This window comes from Chelonoidis abingdonii, chromosome 6, assembly GCF_003597395.2.
Source record: "Chelonoidis abingdonii isolate Lonesome George chromosome 6, CheloAbing_2.0, whole genome shotgun sequence".
Taxonomy (NCBI): Eukaryota; Metazoa; Chordata; order Testudines; family Testudinidae; genus Chelonoidis; species Chelonoidis abingdonii.
The window spans coordinates 57,528,130-57,549,183 of record NC_133774.1 but is presented as its reverse complement, the minus strand read 5'-3'; the positions used below and the strand labels follow the sequence as shown (position 1 = coordinate 57,549,183).

The 21,054-nt window shown below is 40.7% G+C and overlaps 1 protein-coding gene across 1 annotated transcript in view; it reads right to left on the bottom strand.

Annotated features, from left to right (window-relative positions):
• Positions 1 to 9,017: 9,017 nt before the first annotated feature.
• Positions 9,018 to 21,054, bottom strand: part of RASA1 (RAS p21 protein activator 1) — a 122,377-nt gene continuing 110,340 nt past the window's right edge. Inside the window, exons 23-25 of the mRNA XM_032782687.1 lie at positions 15,566 to 15,643; positions 14,081 to 14,215; positions 9,018 to 9,883 (exon numbers count right to left, since the gene is read on the bottom strand). Of these exons, the coding sequence (XP_032638578.1) occupies positions 9,800 to 9,883; positions 14,081 to 14,215; positions 15,566 to 15,643 (297 nt within the window). The 3' untranslated portion in view covers positions 9,018 to 9,799. The remainder of the gene's footprint in view (positions 9,884 to 14,080; positions 14,216 to 15,565; positions 15,644 to 21,054) is intronic.

Genomic DNA, 21,054 nt, shown 5'->3' with positions numbered 1-21,054 from the left:
TATGACTAGTCACAAACATGATTTTCTATATATTTGTTTTGGAAAGAGAGCATTCTAGAATCAGACCTGCACTTTCCTGAAGAGAGGTTTTCATGTCTGACTCTTAATCTTGTTTGAACTGTTAATGCATTAACACTTGAGGGCAAGTGGGTGATAAAGTATATACGCTGTCATCTCTGACTGGCTGCATTACCTGTCAGTTTTTCAGGATCACTAGAAAATTAAAAGTGTACCTCAGTGATGTGCAAGAAACACCTGTAAAGTGAGGGGAGCTGGGCCAGTCTCATAAGATGCCTACAGGTGCAGCTAGAAGTGCTTTGTCTACAGGAAGTCTGCATGGATTCCTTTTTGGAGGCTGAAGCCAAGCTGTAGTGCTTTGAAATAGGGGGGGAGGCTAAAGTGTAGCTGACACATGGACCAGGACTAGCCTATCTTTGTGAAGTCAAATGAGCACAGCTACAAGCCCCACTATACTTCAGACCTCCTTTGTCCTTCTCAAGTGCACTGGTCACATGACAGGTCTAGCTTCCTTCACCTTGTGGAAGAGGAAGGAGGTGAAAGTCATGCCATTCAACTGCTCTGGGTACCTGTAGCCTAAATGTATCTGGCACCTGTAAGACTTATGACCAGCAGCAGATTGACTTCTTAAAGCCTTCATTCACTCAAAAATACATACCAGTCAGACAAGGGTTAAAGCAAAGGCATATACATAGATTTCCCCTTACCTAAATTTTTCTGGCAAGCTTTGAGTATCATTCAGCTCTGGTACCTCCAGCTCTGGGCTAGGAAAAGCATATTGCTCTTTTGTTCACTCTTGTGTGTTAGGTTTCCTAGGGCAGTTCCCAACAATCCATTCAAGCACAGGTCACTATTTTAGATTTTAATAGGACCTGACCCTAGATTCAGCTCTGGGAAAAATAAACCCTGCCAGCATAATTGGACACAGACACGGGTAGTTCCCAGGTAACAGTTTTTCCAGTGTTTCCTCAAGGACCCTGGGTATTCTTTGGTCCATTCCTTATCTTTGCCACTGTGTTCTTCCCTCCCAGCAGCCTCCTTTGATTTAACTCCATGCAGTGAGACAGGACACTATAAAACAGTCAGTTACATTACATGAAGGCAGACAACTAAATATTGATAAATTTTATAAATGCTTGTATGCAAATGCAAGTCATCTAAATGCTAAGATAGGTAAACTTGAGTGTGTCTGGTATTAAATAAAGTTATTGGTAAAATAGACATCACAAACTTGGTGGAACAATGAAAATTACTGGGACATAGTAATAGCAGTGTAAAATATATAAGCATGACAGTAGGTTACATGACTAATCTTCCTGAGCATTTCACAATCACAGAGAAGCTACAAAAACAGAAACCCCAATAATGGAGCCTCATAGTGCCTGGGTATGTGTCACCTCAGGACAGGATGGAGAGATAAAATTTCTAGACAGCATTAAGGACTACTTTGGACCATCTAGTCCTGGAACTCATAAGGGAGAGGTAGTTCTTGATTCAGTCCTAAGTGGAGCACAGGATTTGGTCTCAGAGGTGAGCAGTTCAGCTATATTCAGGAATAGTGATCATAATGTAATCAAGTTTAACATCCTTGTACAGGGAGAGAAAATACCAAAGAAAACCCAGCACAGTAGCCTTTTAACTTCAAAAAGGGGCACTACACAAAAATGAGGCAGCGAGTTAAACAAAAACTAAAAAACAGTCACAAGAGTGAAATGCCTTCAAGCTTCATGGGAAATTTTTAAAATCATCGTAGAGGCTCAACCTATATGTATACCCAAATAATAATACAGGCCAGAGAACCAAAAAACCACCATCATGGCTAAACAACAGAAAAAGGCAATAAGAGATAAAAAAAAAAAAAAAAAATCCTTTAAAAACTCAAGTCAAATCATACTAAGGTAAATAGAAAGGAGCATAAACTCTGACCAGTCAAGTGTAAAGCTATAATTATGCCAAAAAAGAACTTGAAGAGCAGCTAGTGAGACACCAAAATTAACAGCTAATTTTTTTTTTTTTTTAAAGTACATCAAAATCAAGAAAAACTGCTTAACAATCCTTGCAGCCACTGGATGATTGAGGCGCTGAAGGAGCACTTAAGGAAGACATAGGTTTTTGTGGCAAATCTAAATGAATTCTTTGTATTGGTCTACACTGCACTAAATGTGAGGGAGATTCCCACACCTAAGCTATTCTTATTAGGTGACAAATCTGAGGAACTATCACAGACTGAGGTTTCAATAGCTGAGGGTATTGGAACAAACTGATATATTAATGAGTAATACGTTACCAGGACCAGACTGTATTTACCCAAGAATTCACCAGGAGCTTCAACATCAAAATGAAGACCTAACTCACTGGTATGTAATCTATCCCTTAAATTAGCCTCTGCACCATATGACTGGAGGATAGCAATATGATGCCTATTTTTAAAAAGGGCTCCAGAGGTGATCTTGGCAATTATAGGCCAGTAATTCTAACTTCAATACCAGGCAAATTGGTTGAAACTATAAGAACAGAGTAATTAGAGATATAGAGAACATGATATGTTGGGGAGAGTTAATATGGCTTTTGTAAAGGGAAATCATGCCTCACTAATCTATTAGAATTCTTTGAGGGGTCCAGTAAGCATGTGGACAAGTGTAAAACGGTGAATATAGTATACTTGGACTTTTAGAAAACCTTTAATGAGGTCCCAAACCAAAGGTTCTTAAGCAAAGTAGGCAGACATGGGATAAGAGGGAAGATCCTCTCATAGATTAGTAACTGGTTAGGATAGGAAACAGGATAGGAATAAATGGCCAGGTTTCACAGTGAGAGGTAAATAGCACGGCCCTCAAGGAACTGTACTGGGACCAGTACTGTTCCAACATATTCATCAATGATCTGGAAAAAGCAGTAAACAGTGAGGAGGCAAAGTCTTTAGATGATTCAAAATCACTCAAAGATAGTTAAGACCAAAGCTTACTGCAAACAGCTACAAAGGAATCTCACAACTGGGGAGCAAAATGGCAGACAAAATTCAGTGCTGATAAATGCAAGGTAATGAACATTAGAAAACAATCCCAACTATCAACAAAATGACAAGGTCTAAATTAGCTGTTACTACTCAAGAAAGCTTTTGAAGTCACTGTGGATAGTACTCTGAAAACATCATCTGCTCAGTGCTAATAAGATAAAATATAATGCCTCTATATCAGGGATGGGCAATAATTTTCGCAGGGGCACTCCATGAATTTGGCATCACTGGCCGCACATTTCTACTATATTAATGAAGAAGGTGCAGAGTCTGGGAGGATGTTTGGTGCAGGAGGGGGCTCTGGGCTGGGGCAGGGATTGGGCTGCAGAGTCTGGAGGGGGGTTGGGTGCAGGAGGGGGTTGGAGAGTGGGAGGGGGTACAGGCTCTGGCTAGGAGGCGCTTACCACAGGTGGCTACCGGCTGGTAGCGCAACGGGGCGCTCAGGCAGGCTGCATGCATGCCATGGCCCCACGCCACTTCTGGAAGTAGCCAGCTGCGAGCACCATGGCACAATCTCTGCGTGCCCCTAGGAGGGGAGGGGGGCAGCGGGTTTCCATCCGCTGCCCACGCCTGCGAGCACCGCTTCTGTGAGGACAGTGCTGGGGACAGTGCGCAGAGCTGCCTCCCTGCCCAGGGCGCACAGAGACATGTCAGCAGCAGTCGGCCACTTCTGGCAGTGGCGTGAGGCCACAGCAGGCAAGCCGCCTGCCTGAGCACCCCACTACGGTGTGGGACTTTTAGCAGCCTGGAGATTGCAAGGGGGCAGCCAGAGAGCCAAGCGGGCTGGACAGAAATGTTAGATGGGCTGGATCTGGCCCACTGGCTGTATTTTGCCCACTCTTGCTCTATATGAATCCGTGGTACAACCACACCTTGAATACTCTGTGCAATTCTGGCTGCCCCATGTCAAAAAGGATACATTAGAATTGGAAAAAGTACAAAGAAGGGCAATAAAAAAAGATTAGGGGTATGGAATAGCTTCTGTATGACGAGAGATTAAAAAGACTGGGATTGTTCATTTTAGAAAATGAGTAAGGGGAGATATGATAGGAGTCTATAAAATCGTGAACGGTGTGAAGAAAGTGAATACAGAAGTGTTGTTTACTCCTTCACATAACACAAGAACCACCCAAAGCAGTTAATAGGCAGCAGGTTTAAAACAAATATAAGGAAGTTCTTCACACAACACGTGGTCAACCTGTGGAACTCATTGCAGAGATGTTGTGAAGGACAAAAGTATACCTGGGTTCAAAAAGAATTAGTTAAGTTCATGGAGGATAGGTCCATCAGGGACACAACACCATGTTCTTGGTGTCCCTAAAGCTCTGACTGCCAGATGTGAATACGTGACAGGCATGGATCACTTGATAAACTGCCCTGTTGTGTTCATTTCCTCTGAAGCATTTGGCACTGGACACAGTCAGAAGACACGGTACAGGGCTAGATGGACCATCAGTCTGACTCAGTATGGCCATTCTTATGTTCAAACAGGTAAACTGTGGTGCACCTGATTAATAAAACCACAACTCCCTCATTCTCTGCACAAGTAAAACGCACTGCAACACATTGCAATCTTTTTGAAGTTGGAGTTGTAGGTTCATATGACAGACGACTTCTAAAATAGGCCACTAGCTACCTGTAAAGACACCAAATCCATGTCCATGGATTTGCACCTTGTCAGAAGCCAGACTGTTACCCAGCTCTTTCCCCTTTACATCCTTCACTAGTTCCTCCCTCAACTATCCATCTCTATCTCCCTTTCCTATTGTTACCTCAAAAATCTGTAACAGAAAAGTAAGACTAAGGTTCAGACCCAGATTAATATCTCTATCACTTTTTAAAACCCATAAGGCAAGTAAAAACAACCCAGTGTAAAGACAGGTTTACTAAGATTTATTAAAATTAAATAAATTAATGAAGGCAACAGCATAATAGCTCAGAGGTTTGACCCAAAAGGGCATAAAGCCCAGCTCCCTTCTACCCTTGGCACGCTATGGGAATTCCTTTACTTGCAGGAGATGACTTTCACTGGCAACTCAGATGGAAAGGCAGACAGCTGGTTGTGACTGCAGACTACTGCAGCGATTGCTGGATTCCGGACCTATAACTGCCTTAGATGGGATGACAGGAGGGACACGGACTGAAGGTGGATCAGGATACCCTGCAACGGTCTTCAGATAAGTATGTCGTGAAGACTCTTGCCTCTCGATGTGCGCACAGTAGAACTAGGCATTGTCTGCCTATGTGGTGGACAGCCCCTGATGCTGAACTTAAACTAACTTGGGCATGTGACCTCTTCGCGCACTTTTCTTCCTGCCGTTGGGAGAAAAGGCATCAAGACCCAACCAAATGGACCCACAAAATGGAGTCCAAATAACACCTTGACCATGGACCCCTAAGTTTAAGAAAACAGTACATAAACAGCACAGTATATAAATCGGAACAATACATAAATTCTAACAAATCCCACCCTGTCACCTACCAAAAACTGACATCTTATTTGGCAAAAGAAATGAGCTTCAGACAGCTCTAGCTCTTTCAGCTATCAACTTCCAGTTCATTTAGACATGGCCTGCATCTTACCATTATCACATTAACATGAATGACTACTTCATGTTTAACTTCACACCTCGCTTACTGAAAGTCCATACTCACAAAAAGTTCTCCAATTTTACCTACTCAGATATTGGTACATGCTTTCTTACTTGTACATGCAGATTAAGCTAATTTTTCACTAGAATATTGTTTTAAGGCCACACATCCCTATTTACCTTCATGATTTATTCTCTGAAGCTGTCCAACTTGCTCCTGTCCTATAAGAAGAGCTTCTGCTGTAGGTACTCCAGTTATTTGGCTTAATCTGCTGAGTCCCTCCTACCACACTGATGTCCTCTGCCTCTCCAAAATGAAAGGGGAAATGGCAGCATCCAGTAGCTCTACCAGTTTTTCATAACACTGCTACCATCCCTCTACCCATCTGTTTCCTCTTCTCTCCAACTCCCTCGCCTGTCTTCCCGCTTCCTCATTCTGGAATAATGGTGTTATAACTAGACTTGGAAGGATTAGATTTTTAGCGATAAATGTCAGTTAACATCAATTTCACCATACACAGACTGAAAAAAATTTCCAGTGATGATAATCAAAATTTAAGAAAGAAAAACGCTGCTTGAGGAGGTAAAGTTTGATTTAAGGATATTTACTTTATATAGTTTGCCATGTGAGGTTAACAATTTATGTTTTAATAGTTAAGGCTTTAAATTTTTGAATCTCACTGTCATTACTTAATTATCATCTGACATTCCCATGACTTCCCTCAATTGTGAACAATTGCATAGATAAATACATAAAATATGCTTAAAAATAAAGTCAAAATTATAAAAAAAAATGTTGCCAAGTCCAGTGATGTTTGACTATCTTTCCGATAAATTGGGTCTGTCAATGCATCTCAAGACTCAGCATAGAGGACTATTTAATTTTTTACAAAATCAGAATAGTCTTGAATACAAATACTGGAAATATCAATTTTTGTTGCATTATAGGGAGATATTTCGTACTTTAGTTTCAACATGAATTCTCAAAAGTATAAAAAAATTAATCACGATTGATCATGCTGTTAAACAATAATAGAATACCATTTATTTAAATATTTTGGATGTTTTCCATATTTTCAAATATATTAATTTCAATTTCAACACAGAATGGAAAGTGCACAGTGCTCACTTTATATTTATTTTTTATTATAAATATTTGTAGTGTAAAAAGTCTTTTTCAATTCAGTTAATACAAGTGCTGTAGTGCAATCTCTATCAAAGTTGAACTTACAAATGTATAATTATGTACAAAAAAATAACTGCTTCACAAATAAAATGTCCAACTTTACAGTCAAAGTCCATTCAGTCCTACTTCTTGTTCAGCCAATCGATCAGAGAAAAATTTGTTTACATGTGCAGGAAATAATGCTGCCCGCTTCTTGTTTCCAATGTCACCTGAAAGTGAGAATAAGTATTCACATGGCACTGTTGTAGTTGACGTTGCAAGATATTTATGTGCCAGATGCACTAAAAGATTCATATGTCCCTTCGTGCTTCAACCATCATTCCAGAAGAGACACGTCTTTGCTGCTGATGGGTTCTGCTTGATAATGATCCAAACCAGTGCCGACCGATATATGTTCATTTTCATTATCTGAGTCAGATGCCACCAGCAAGGTTGATTTTCTTTTTTGGTGGTTTGGGTTCTATAATTTCTGTATTGGAATGTTGCTCTTTAAGACTTCTGAACGCATGCTCCACACCTTGTCCCTCTCAGATTTTGGAAGGCACTTCAGATTCTTAAACCTTGGGACAAGTGCTGTAGCTATTTTTAGAAATCTCACATTGATAACTTCTTTGCCCTTTGTAAAATCTGCAGTGAAAGTGTTTTTAACGAACAACATGTGCTAGGTCATCATCTGAGACTTCTATAACATGAAATATATGGCAGAATGCGGGTACAACACAGAGCAGGAGACATACAACTCTCCCCCAAGGAGTTCAGTCACAAATGTAATTAACATCTTTTAGCAAGTGTCATCAGCATGGAAGCATGTCCTCTGGAATGATAGCTGAAGCATGAAGGGGTATGCGAATCATAGAAGCTGACTCTGAGGGTGCTCCGGGGCTGGAGCACCCAGGGGAAAAATTAGCGGGTGCTCTGCTCCCACTGGCAGCCAAGCTTCCTCCTCCACTTCCACCCCTACAGCTCACCCTGTCCCCACTCCTCCTCCTCCCTCCCAGCACTTCCTGCCCCCCCCTCGCCGCCTAACAGCTGTTTGGCAGCGCTTAGGACTTTCTGGGAGGAAGGGGGAGGAGGCACGCTCAGGGGTGGAGCTGGAGAAGAGGCAGAGTGGGGACTTGGGGGAAGGAGGTGGAATGGGGGCGGGGCTGGGAAAAGGCAGGCTGGGGCATGGACTTTGGGGAAGGGGTGGAATGGGGGGTGGGGCAGGGAGGGGCCATGGTCAAGCACCGACTAGGCAGAGGGGAAGTCGGTACCTATGATGCGAATGTTCAGCATGCCTGGAATGTAAATATCTTGCAATGCTGGCTACAAAAGTGCCATGGGAACGCCTGTTCTCACTTTCAGGTGACACTGTAAATAAGAAGCAGGCAGCATTATCTCCCATAAATGTAAACATACTTTTTTGCCTTAGCGATTGGCTGAACAAGAAGTAGGACTGAGTGGACTTGTAAGCTCTAAAATTTTACATTGTTTTGTTTTTAAGTGCAGTTACGTAACAAAAAAAATCTAAATGTATAAGTTGCACTTTCACAATAAAGAGATTGTACTACGGTGATTTGATGAGATGAACTGCAAAATACTATTTCTTTTATCATTTTTACAGTGCAAGTATTTGTAATAAAAAATATAAAGTGAGCACTGTACACTTTATATTCTGTCTTGTAATTGAAATCAATATATTTGAAAATGCAGAAAAACATCCAAAAATATTTAATACATTTCAATTGGTATTCTATTGCTTAATAGTATGATTAAAACTGCTTTTAATCGTGACTGATTTTTTTAATCAAGATTAATTCGAGTTAATCACGTGAGTTAACTGAGATTAATCGAAAGCCCTAATTAAAAAAAAAAACATAAGCAAAAACACTGAAACTGAGTTGTACATCAAAACTCCCACTTATCCTTTTGTGTCTGTATATCAGAGGAGAGTATGAAACAACAGCTGCTATTTTGAGGTCCCCTGCCAAAAAATAGGCAAGATGAGTGTTCACCCTGAAGGTTTGATCTGCATGTGAGTAGATTACAAAGAATAAGTTCACAAAAAACTTAAACTTCAAAAATTCAACAAATTTATCCAGTTTTCATAGAGATTCTAACTGCAAATTGATTTTATTTTAAAAACTGATTTTTGAACACAAAAGTATTTTCCAACAGTTATAGAAATCATGTCTGACTTACATTACACAACACTCCAACCACGCTATACTTTATAAAATGGTTTAATGAATGCATGCATGTCTGATACAATGATCAATAAATTTATTGAGTTAAAATTATTGACTGTTGTAAACATTTTACAAAAGCATTGTGATTTATCTGGATAGACAATCCTTGATGGAAGAATTATTCAAACAGACAGAATCAGTGGGACATTAAAAAATAAAGCTGACGAGACCCATTCTGCATATTCTCTTTCAACATAATTCCAGCAAGAGAAACAGCATGGTATAAAAAGTGTACAGCAAAAGATTGTTCCTACGATAATGTCAAATTCTTGAAACTGTAAATACAAATTAAAGTGGTTGAACAGTCAAAGTCATAACTGTAACCAAATTACAGTAAGAAAAGTTTTCAATCCAGTTATACTTAGCTGTCAAAATAACGTGTTTTGTTCCTTGTCAGTTGACTATAAATTCTTTTCCAACAGACAGCAGAACTTTGGCAAGGTGTTGAAAATAACTTTTAAAGTTCAAGACACAGTCACAGCATTTTCTTTGTGGAAGGTGATCTGTACACCAAGGCTCAGAGGTTGTGAAAATTGGTTCCATGTGGAAAAAAGTGCAAACATTCTGCACAGATAGCTTAAAAAGCTGCTGGTAGAAATATTCACCAACAGAATCTTTGTTTTCTTTTTGCATAGTTCACACATCACTGGGAATGTGAAAAAGGTGTGCTATTTTTGGCAAGAGCAAGAAGGAAGTGATATTGATGTGAGTTGCCATGTTGGGCATGCTGGATCCATGCAGAAGTCTAGGTAAAAGGCTGCTACCTGATGTTATTAGACACTGAATACTGATTTTGTTTTTGCTGAAGCAGTTCTGTAATAGCTAGAAGCTTCTTTAGGACATGCTGTAGAAAGAAAGTCAGTAATAGTAATATTATGCACAAATAATTAGGAAAATATCACATCAGGAAACAAAATTTTCTAGATACATTTCTATGTAAACTTCTTCATGAGACTGGCTTTTATACATTAGTGTGCACAGCTTTTATTACACAGTTTAAAGTAAAATGAAAGAACTGATCTGACTCCTTGTTCTTTAAAGCAATGCTCTGATCTGAAAAGTGACTGTAAAAATAACATTTGATGTAGAGAGAAATACACCAAAGGTCTAAATTTAATTTTTTATTTAATTTTTTTTTTAACCTACAAACTTAAGCTGGGATATAAAAATCAAGTTGAGTTCTCTCCTTTTCAAACATCAGTGAAAAGGATTCTTTACACCAAGATGAGTTCTTAGTTACCTCACAGGTAAAAACAGAATTTGGACAGACAACTGAAACAAGTCTACTGACAATGCACATAAAGGATAGAATACAGTTTACTCTTTTGGGGGTTGGCTCCACACGGTTAACAGAAGTAAAGACTGAATTTAGTTACTAAAATAACCAGATTCAACTGGAGCAGTTATGCAGAAAAGGTGCAATTTTTATATATTCACTTTTCAGGGCAGAATTGTAGGTTACTATGGCAGAAAGTGGTCGGTAGCACTTAACTGAAAGGTTCTCAACTGCCTCATGCTGTGGTTCTCAACTGCCAGGTCCTTTTCCTTCCCCACCAGAAACAGGGGTTTAGAAAATTTTCCTTAAAGGAACTAAATTTCACTTCCAGGAATACACACATCAAAGAAGCTATGATAGCACATCCACAACTCTTAAATACTTCAGATTCTCTCCAAAAAGGAGTTTTAGTTTATTTTATGCTGCTTAAAGTAGTGTTCTAGAACAGATGTCAAACTGACAACCTTGTCCATAGCGCCACACACATACCCCAACACCCTTTTAATGAAAGCTTCCCCTATCCCGCCTTACTAGTTTGCCCCTTGTCTTTTCCTTCTTTGTCAAGACTATCACTGATGATTATCATTGTAATAACTGTTAGCACCTTAATATAATTTCAGCTGGGTTAATAGGAGCTGGTTAATAGGAGGCTCCTTTGGAGCCTGATGCTTCATGCAGGGAAAGCTTAAGTCATAAGACTGAGACCTCCAGTCCTATTTGGATCACCCTGAATATGGCCATTGGACTATAACCTATGGACTAATTCTGAAAGAATTCTTTGCAACTACAAAACTCACCATCTCTACTATGAATCTGATCTCAGAACTGTACTCATGTCTGTATGTATATTGATCTTTTAGCCAATATTCTCTCTTTTCTTTATTAATAAATGTTAGTTTAGTTAGTAAGAATTGGCTGTAAGCACGTATTTGGGTAAGATCTGAAGTATTCATTAATCTGTGAGATAATGTGTCCAATCCTTTGGGATTGGTAAACTTTCTTATATGATTAATAGGATTTTCAGTAATCCTCATCATATTTGACTTGGGTGTCTGGGTGGACGCCTAAGGCTGGGTTGCTTTAAGAGAACTGTGTTGTTGGCTTCTGGGTAACCAGTAAGGTATTACAGAAGCTGTTTTTAGCTGGTTTGGTAAATCTAAGATTTCAAATATTCACCAGCTTTGAGGATTGTCTGCCTCATTCTCTGCAGCTTTGTAACTTCAGCTTCACTCCCTCCGACCCTGGTCACAGCTGGCTATACACGTTAGTCAATATAGTGGATTGACTGAGTGACTTTTCTCATAGGCCACTGAAATTTGGTTTTAACCTGGACTGGATTTGAACTGGTGACATGGAAGTGAAGTATTTTCCAGTTGTCTTTCACAAACAGCTTATACAGGGCATGAGAAGGCAGTACTTGCACGAATTAAATTACACTTTTCTGTACACTCCACTATAGCAGCCAGCAATACTTATTTCATACAGTGTCATAACTAGAATTGCCTAGTGAGGGAACTCTAACAATAAAAAGACTGCTCTTTGAAGTTAGTAGTCCAAAGACGAATACTGCTTGTTATCTGTGGAAATTTGAGATGGATCAGGGCAGTGAAAGTTAAAATGAATATTACAATTATATTATATTAGGGCTGTCAAGCGATAAAAATTAATCGCAATTAATCATATGTTAAACAATAACAGAATACCATTTAAATATTTTTGGATGTTTTCTACATTTTCAAATATATTGATTTCAGTTACAACACAGAATACAAAGTGCACAGTCCTCACTTTATATTTATTTTTTATTACAAGTATTTGCATTGTAAAAAAACAAAAGAAATTGTATTTTTCAATTCACTTAATACAAATAGTGTAGTGCAATCTCGATCACAAAAGTTGAATTTACAAATGTAGAATTATGTACAAAAAAGCTTGCATTCAAAAACAAAACAATGTAAAATTTTAGAGCCTTCAAGTCCACTCAGTCCTACTTCTTATTCAACCAATCACTCAGACAAACAAGTTTGTTTACATTTGCAGGAGATAATGCTGCCCGCTTCTTGTTTACAATGGTCACCTGAAAGTGAGAACAGGCATTCTCGTGCCACTGTTGTAGCCGGCGTCACAAGATATTCACATGGCAGATGCGCTAAAGATTCATATGTCCCTTCATGCTTCAACCACCATTCCAAGGGAAATGAGTCCATGCTATTGAGGGGTTCTGCTCGATAACAATTCAAAGCAGTGCTCACAAAGCAGTGTTCATTTTCTTTATCTGAGTCAGATGCCACCAGCAGAAGGTTGATTTTATTTTTTAGTGGTTTGGGTTCTGTAGTTTCCACATTGGAGTGTTGCTCTTCTAAGAATTCTGAAAGCATGCTCCACACCTCATCCCTCTCAGATTTTGGAAGGCACTTCAGATTCTTAAACCTTGGCTGTAGCTATCTCTAGAAATCTCACATTAGTACCTTTTTTTGCATTTTGTGAAATCTGCAGTGAAAGGGTTCTTAAAATGAACAACATGTGCTGGATCATCATCCGAGACTGCTATAACATGAAATATATGTCAGAATACGTCTAAAATAGAGCAGAGGACATACAATTCTCCCCCCTAGGAATTCAGTCACAAATTTAATTAACGCATAATTTCTTTAATGAACGTCATCAGCATGGAAGCATAGCCTCTGGAATGGTGGCTGAAGCATGAAGCAGCATACAAATGTTTAGCGTATCTGGCATATAAATACCTACAAAGTGCCATGCAAATGCCTGTTCTCACTTTCTGGTGACGTAAATAATAAGAGGGCAGCATTATCTCCTGAAAATGTAAACAAACTTGTCTGTCTTAGCGATTGGCTGGCAAGAAGTAGGACTGAGTGGATTTGTAGGCTCTGAAGTTTTACACTGTTTTGTTTTTGAGTGCAGTTATGTAACAAAAAAAATCTACATTTGTAAATTGCACTTTCACAACAAAGACTGCACTACAGTATTTGTATGAGGTGAATTTAAAATACTATTTGTTTTATCATTTTTACAGTGCAAATATTTGTAATAAAAATAATATATACTTTGATTTTAATTACAACACAGAATACAATATAATTGAAAACGTAGAAAAACATGCAAAATATTTAATAAATTTCAATTGGTATTCTATTGTTTAACAGTGTGATTAAAACGGCAATTGATTTTTTTAATCATAATTAATTTTTTTGAGTTAATCACATGAGTTAACTGGGATTAATCAACAGCCCTAATTTATATTATATTATAAAGTTTACACAGAACAATTACTGAAGGTCCACAGAGTTTTCTTACTCGAAAAGAAAAGCTTGCAATTTTTACTTTCAAAGTTAATACAAACCAAGAAACTGAAATGAAATAGCGGTTGAAAAGATAACAAACAACATTCACTTTTCTAAATAGGAAAAAGCATACACCATACTAGTAGCCCATAGAACCTATCAGAGAGGGAAAACTGGTTTCTGGTAAGCAAGCCTTCTCCAGGCACTTAAAAGGCTTTTTGGCTTTGCTACAGAGGACTGCTAGCCATTTTGAGTGAGAAACTTATGAACAGAATAATATTTACCTTTAGAACTATCTCATCCTCATAACATTATACTGATGAAGTAACCTATCTTAAGCTATTTATCTTAACTCCTTAGTACAGAAGTATCAAATAAGTATTATGAAATTTGCGTCAGTGCTTAGTGTAAAAAATGTCAACTATCTGAGATGGGGGTTTTCTGCCATAACAACTCTTACCTGCATTACGCCTCGCTCATTACTGAGCGTCCGAAGCTCATCTGAATGTGCCACACAAATCTCATGTAAGGCTGCTAGATCACGAGACAAGTCAGTTCTAGAATGCTCTGTAGTGTCTGGAAGTTCAGGTACATTCTTTAACAAGAATTATAAAAAAGTGTGTTTAGAGTTCAGAACTTCATAAAATAGCAAAGGAAGTTCCATTACACTTCTCTCCACTAAATCAACTGTATTGTGCAACACATTACTTTCAGTACTGCAGGCAGTTACATCATAACATTCATCACATTATTCTCAGTCAGCCAAGCTTTCTACTCATGCTCTGATACCAAATTATTTACCCCCCACTCCACTAATAATATTATTTAGCTCTTAAAAAGATACTTGAATGTAGTTAGAGCCTACTTCTATATTGCATCCCCTGTACTTAATTGGAATGGCCACTTCAGTGTTGCTGATCACTAATGCACCAATTTCTCTTTCAATTGAAAGGAAAATGATCTGGTGTTGCCATCTATGCTACCTCTTTGAATTGGCTAGCAACGGATTCTCTGGGTGGCATTTTCATGCTCTCTACCTCTTCCCCTGAAGCTAGAGATGATGCATCCATTTATTTAATTTTCTATATTTGAAGATAGCAACAGCAAAAATGGGAGAGCAGAAATTAACTCGCAAGTTAATGAATGCAGTGGTGGACCAGGTATACAGTAATTAAATACCATTAAAATAATAAATCAGTGACTGAGTATCCCTTGTAAACAGCAACTTTGATTGACTATATCAAAAAATAGTAAAAAGCATCTTCCAAAGTTACTTATTTAGGCTCCAATTCATGATAGCATCTCTATTCAGCAAAGCACTTAGGCACAAATTTTCATGCTTTTCTGAATTAATCAAAACTGAGATTCCTGAAAAGTAATGTCTTATACTCATTGCTACTCTTGTTATAGCATTTGCATAGTATTGCGTTACATTGTTTGATTTAAAGTGATCTGTAAATCTCAATTCTCTTTAAACCTTGACAATTTAGAATAATGCATTGATCGTCTTAAATAGCCAGGTTAAGACAAGCATTCAGCACCTAACTAACTTAAAATTCATTTTTTTTTTTCTTTTATTAGGGTCAAATTTGCTAACCTCCACAATGGAGGTATGTTGCCAGCCCACGAGTAAGAGTAAGCCTACAGGTAAGAGTAAGAGTATTCTTTTTTTTTAAATATTGTTTTGCAAGATGATTTTTTGGTTAATCTTTGCACATTAAGTTAAGTTCAGTGATCTGCCTGGTCTCTGAATATTGAGACCTTAAAAATAAATCTTAAGTTAACAATATATCCTTTAACTGGGGCATTTGAGACAATACTCAGAAGTTGCTGGATTTTAGAGGTATTTAATGAGAACCTTTAAGATTTGTTATTACATTATTCTTTGATATGTATAAATCTATATAACTTCTAGCTTAGATTGTAAAATTTATAACAGTCTTACCCCAAGTTCATCTAAAAACATGATCATGCGATGTTTGTTACTCTTGATAAATGGATTTACCCCCTCCATGTAAGGCTCCTAAAATTTAAAAAGTATGATTAGAATAAATAGATACCAATTTAATCATATATACCTACTTACAATAAACATTCAATAGTCTGTGGATCCTGTGACTTTGCATATAATTTCAGAATGGGTTGGGTTCACTTCCTATTTGTGCCTTCAATTCTCTAGTTGCTACTCAGGTCTGAACAACATTTAATAACTTTAATTTGCTGTTGCAGTTTTTGCACTTCAGATGTATTCACAGAGTTTGCCTGTAGATATATGCTGGCTGTGCTATATGTTTGAAATTATTCAGTTTTGAAACATGTTTCAGGCAATACCTACAAAACACAACAGCAATATGAAATGTTTTGTATCTGGGGACTAAATATATTGTTTTTGTCCTTTTAATAATGGTTAAATTTCAGATTACTTTGTGTTAAAACAAGGGTGTATTAAAAAGGTCAAAACTGCTTGAAATCATCCTTCAACATGTTAAGGTCCACAGATCCATTACAATAGTATTTCAGATCATTTGCAGTTTGAGAATTGAATCAGAATGGTCAGTTGCTGGCAACAGGAGACTTCCATCCCTTGAAGATTCCTCCATTGTTTCTGGCGCCCCCAGCAACTCAGCCAGACCTCTCTGCTGCAGAGCTTTCCTGAGAGAAATTCCAAACTTTATTGAAAGTGACTAATGATTTAGCTCAATAATATGTCTAATTCTCAGCTGCGTTCCAGGGTTGCATTTGCCTTTGGAGAGATTGTCCCCTCAGTGGCTTTTGCAGTAGCTAGTGCTTCTAGGGCAGGGGTCGGCAACCTTTCAGAAGTGATGTGCCGAGACTTCACTTATTCACTTTGATTTAAGGTTTCACGTGCCAGTAATACATTTTAACATTTTTAGAAGGTCTCTTTCTTAAGTCTATAATATATAACTAACCTATTGTTGTATGTAAAGTAAATAAGCTTTTAATAACGTTTAAGGAGCTTCATTTAAATTAAATTAAAATGCAGAGCCCCCCCTGGACTGGTGGCCAGGACCTGGGCAGTGTGAGTGCCACTGAAAATCAGTTCGCGTGCCGCCTTCGGCACATGAAAGCCAAAGGCAAAAAAAGAAAGCTTTGTATTTCCTGCTTCATCCCCTTCTCGAGTGTCTCACTGAGGAGCTCAGATGGCTCTGTCCAATTTACTCCAACCTTCAGCCCAGTCTAGACAGGGTCACTTAGTCTCATGCCCTGGCAGAAAAGGAGCTAGGTACGTTAGTGAGGCGGACTCTGCTGAGTAAGATGCAGGAGCAGCCTCAGCAAGCCAGTCCTCATGCTCCCTGGAAAGATACAATAGAGGGATTGGGATTTTCTGCCACATCTAAAAGATAAGTAAACTATTCGGCTGTTGCTACCACTGCAAGTTGCCATACCCTAACTACTGGGCTCATAGGTGTGCACAGCACATTTCACTGGGGTGTGCACCCAGGGAATTTTTTTTTTTTTTTTTTTTAAAGGCAAACATAATAAAGGCTGGGGTGTGGGACGCAGTGTGGTGTGCAGGAAGGGGCTCAGGAAAGGGGGTTGGAGTGCAGGAAATGGCGCGGAGTGCAGGACGTGGCTCAGGGCAGGGGGTTGGGGTGCAGGCAGGGGGTATAGGGTAGGGAGTTGGGGTGCAGGAAGGGGGCTCAGGATGGGGTTGGGGTGCAGGAGGGGTGCGGCGGGGGCTCAGGACGGGGAGTTGGAGTGCAGGAGAGGGCTCAGGATAGGGAGTTGGGGTGCAGGAGGGGTGTGGTTGGGGTGCAGGAGGGGTGTGGCAGGGGGCTCAGGACAGGGATTTGGAGTGCAGGAGATGTGCGAGGTTCAGGCAGGGGGTTGGCGTGCAGGAGGGTGTGAGGTACAGGCAGGGGGTTTAAGGCAGCAAGTTGGGGTGCAGGGTGCAGCAGGGGGTTGGGGTGCGAGGTGCAGGCAGGGGGTTGGAGTGCAGGAGGGGTGCAGGGTCCAGGAGGGGGCTCAGGACAGGGGTTTGGGATGTGAGTTGCAGGCAGGGGGCTTAGGGCAGGGAATTGGGGTGCAGGAGGGGTGCAGGGCACAGGCAGGGGGTTGGGGGGCAGCGTGCAGGAGAGGTTCGGGCTCCGGCCCAACACTGCTTACCTGCAGCAGCGCACTCCCTGCCTGCCTGCCCACCCTGGCGCCGCTCACTGCGTCCCTGCACGGCCCCGGGGGAGACAGGGGAGGAGAGCTCTGCATGCTGCCCTTGACACGCCTCCAGGTATCTCCCCCGAAGCTCCCATTGGCTGCGGTTCCCGGTCAACGGGAACTGTGGGGGGCGGTGCCTGGAGCAACGCACAGAGCCCTCTGCCCCCACATCCCCTAGGCCCCAGAGACTTGGTGCCATGCTGGAGAATTCTGAGAGCGGCGCGGGGCCTGTGGCACCACAGGGGGCAAATCCTGTGGGCTGGATCCAAAGCTCTGAGGGGCCAGATCCGGCCTGTGAGCATTAGGGTGTGCCTGGCAACACCCAGCACACCCCGTGTGCACACCTATGATTGGGCTATTATTCCCAGCTGCTGCTGTGGGTCACCATACCCTTAGGTCCATGATATTTTTCCCAGGTTCTACGGCAGGTTACTATGCTTCAACTAGCTTCACCTTCTGCACAGGTAGCTGCTGGAGGAATGACAAGAGAGACAGCAACCCACATGCAGAAAAACAATCAGACAATTAGGAGCTTTTTGGCTGACCTTCCCCCCTCTCCCTTCTTCTATACCCCGGCCTCCATTTTATAAGACCAGAAGGTTCCTCAGTGCACACCTGTCCACATTCAACCTGGTGTCACTATTAAAAGTGAAATTGACTATCTTCCCTGTATTCAGAGACTCAGTGTTTCTCAGAGGGGAGGTTTTTACATGACAGAGTGGCTCCTTCCCAGGCAGGCATCACCTCAGCCCCTTCTTTGGGCATGAAAATAAACGGTCTCAAAACCAAACAGAAAACAAACGAACAAACAAAAGAACCATCATCTGATACACTAAGTTCCTCCCAGGCTTTCAGGAACAACAACAACATGGATGGACAATACTATAAGCATGGTTCCACTCAGCCTTAAAAATTTCATAGACTAACAGCTTCAACCTGAAAAATGGAGTGGGATAACCAATCTACCTCATGTAGGTATGTGGGGTTCTGGTCCCTGAAGTGAGACCATAATGTAAATCAGTTCCTAGCTCTCTCAGTGATACGATGGAAACTTTATGGAAAGCTGAATGTATTCAGCATCGCTGGAAAAGTTGATTTACAATCCTGGCTCTTGCCAATACTATAGAAATGAATACTGGTCATATAACAAGTTGAAGCAGTCCTGAAGTAAAACAAGAGTCAATATCACTCCACAAGCAGTAGCTAGCGTAAGTGTGCTGAGGAGAAGACGGTAGCTGCTCTCAGTTGCTAGGCCCCCCAGCTGGGCTTTCAATTTGGGAGCAAAATGGTTACCTATAACTTTGGTCAAAATGAGGTCACTGGACATTGTTGAGAAGTGGGTACATTATGGAGTTCTGCAAGAATCACAAGATGATTTTTGTCCCATTCCCAATCTCAAGCAACCCAGGGAAATGCCACAACATTTCTATCCATCACCCATGTCAGATCAAAGCTAAGCAACTGGTTCCACATTCTATTCCTGGCCTCAGACAAACAGCAGAGCTCTTTCTGAAACATCTGAGTAAGTTCCCACTGGATATATTCTCCACTCCCCCTCAACTGAGGCAGAGAATCAAATTTAATTGAACTCAGACACCTATTAGAGAACCACACAAAGCGATCCTCAGATGCCAACTGGAGATAATGAAGGGGGCTCATTCAAGTCCCAGAGGTCTTGGAGCACTGCTCCTTTCATGCATAACAGATTTGTTCTGACTGACAGTCAACATGTCATAAACAAACTAGGAAAAACAGGATCACAGGCCTATCCCAGAAATGAAAATAAATTATCTTGTCCTGGCCAGAAGCAAGCTGCCTATCTCTGTGTGCACTGCCCACCAAAGGGGAGATGAACTTAAGGCTTATATGGCAGAAGTTGGATTGAGCAGAGTGGAACCTGTATCCAGAAGTACCCTCACTCATAAATCGATTTGGTGGGCTCGCAATTGACCTCTTTGCACCTAAAAACACTTGTAAAGTAAACTGTGCCCTCTCCACGTGTCAGGACCTTGGATGCAAGATGGTGAATGACCTCTTTCGTAAAGCTAGGCAAGGTACCTGCCATATGATCTCCCACATTTTCTACTGCTCTACAGTATCATACCAAAGATAGGAAGGAGAAAACAGAAGTAATGTTCTTTATGCCTTTCTAGCTGAAGAGGTTATGACCCTCAGACATCAGAAGGTCCAGAGCTAGGTTAATCAGGTCTATTTCAAAAGGGTCTGTAATTGATGCTGGGTGGATGACTGGTTTTGCAGATAGATTCAAAACGGATACCTGGATGAAGCACATATCACTCCCATTGACCTTAAAAAAAAAAAAAAAAAAAAAAAAAAAAGGGCAACAGAACATATTCTATTCTACTGGCTGATGCAAAGTCCGCAGTTTAGCTACTGTGTTTAACAAGTGAAACATGGCCTTTAATTCCTCCAGAAGGGCCCTGAGGTGGGTACAGTAACTCTTCACTTAAAGTCATCCCAATTAACATTGTTTTGTTGTTACGTTGCCGATCAATTAGAGAACATGCTCATTTAAAGTTGTGCAATGCTCCCTTATAACGTTATTTGGCTGCCACCTGCTTTGTCCACTGCTTGCAGAAAGAGCAGCCCATTGAAGATAGCTGGTGGGGGCTTGTAACAAGGAGGGACCGGAAACCCCACTAGCAGCTCCCCACTGCCCTAAGTTCCCTGTGCAGCAGCAGCACAGCAGGCTATCAATTGCCGGCAATTCAGCTGTCCCTCCCCCCACTGCCATGTGCTTCTCCTGCCCTGTGCCTTGGAGCTGCTCCTGGGAACCTCCTGCTTGCTGTGGGAGGAGGGAAGGGGTGCTAATATCCCCTCCGCTTATCCCATCTCCATAGAGCAGGGGGACACATGGGAGGAGGCTTTCTGGCAGCAGCAGCAGTCTCAACGTGCTGATCTACTTAAAAAAGCATACTTAAAGGGGCAATGTGTATCTCTGTCACACAGACGGTGTCTCTCTCTGTCTGCTATGCTGTCTCCTCTCCCTCCATTTGTGCTGCCTTGTAGAGTGTGAGGCTACATTAACAACGTATTAACCCTTGAGGGCTCAGCCGGGTGCTAGTTCATCATTTAGCCAGTAAAGCATTCCCAGGGAAATATCCCACCCTCTGACTTCACCACCTCAACCAAGCCTCACAATCATCATTGTTGTGTACAGTATTAAATTGCTTGTTTAAAACTTACATTCTCTGTGTGTGTGTGTGTGTGTGTGTGTATATATATATATATATATATATA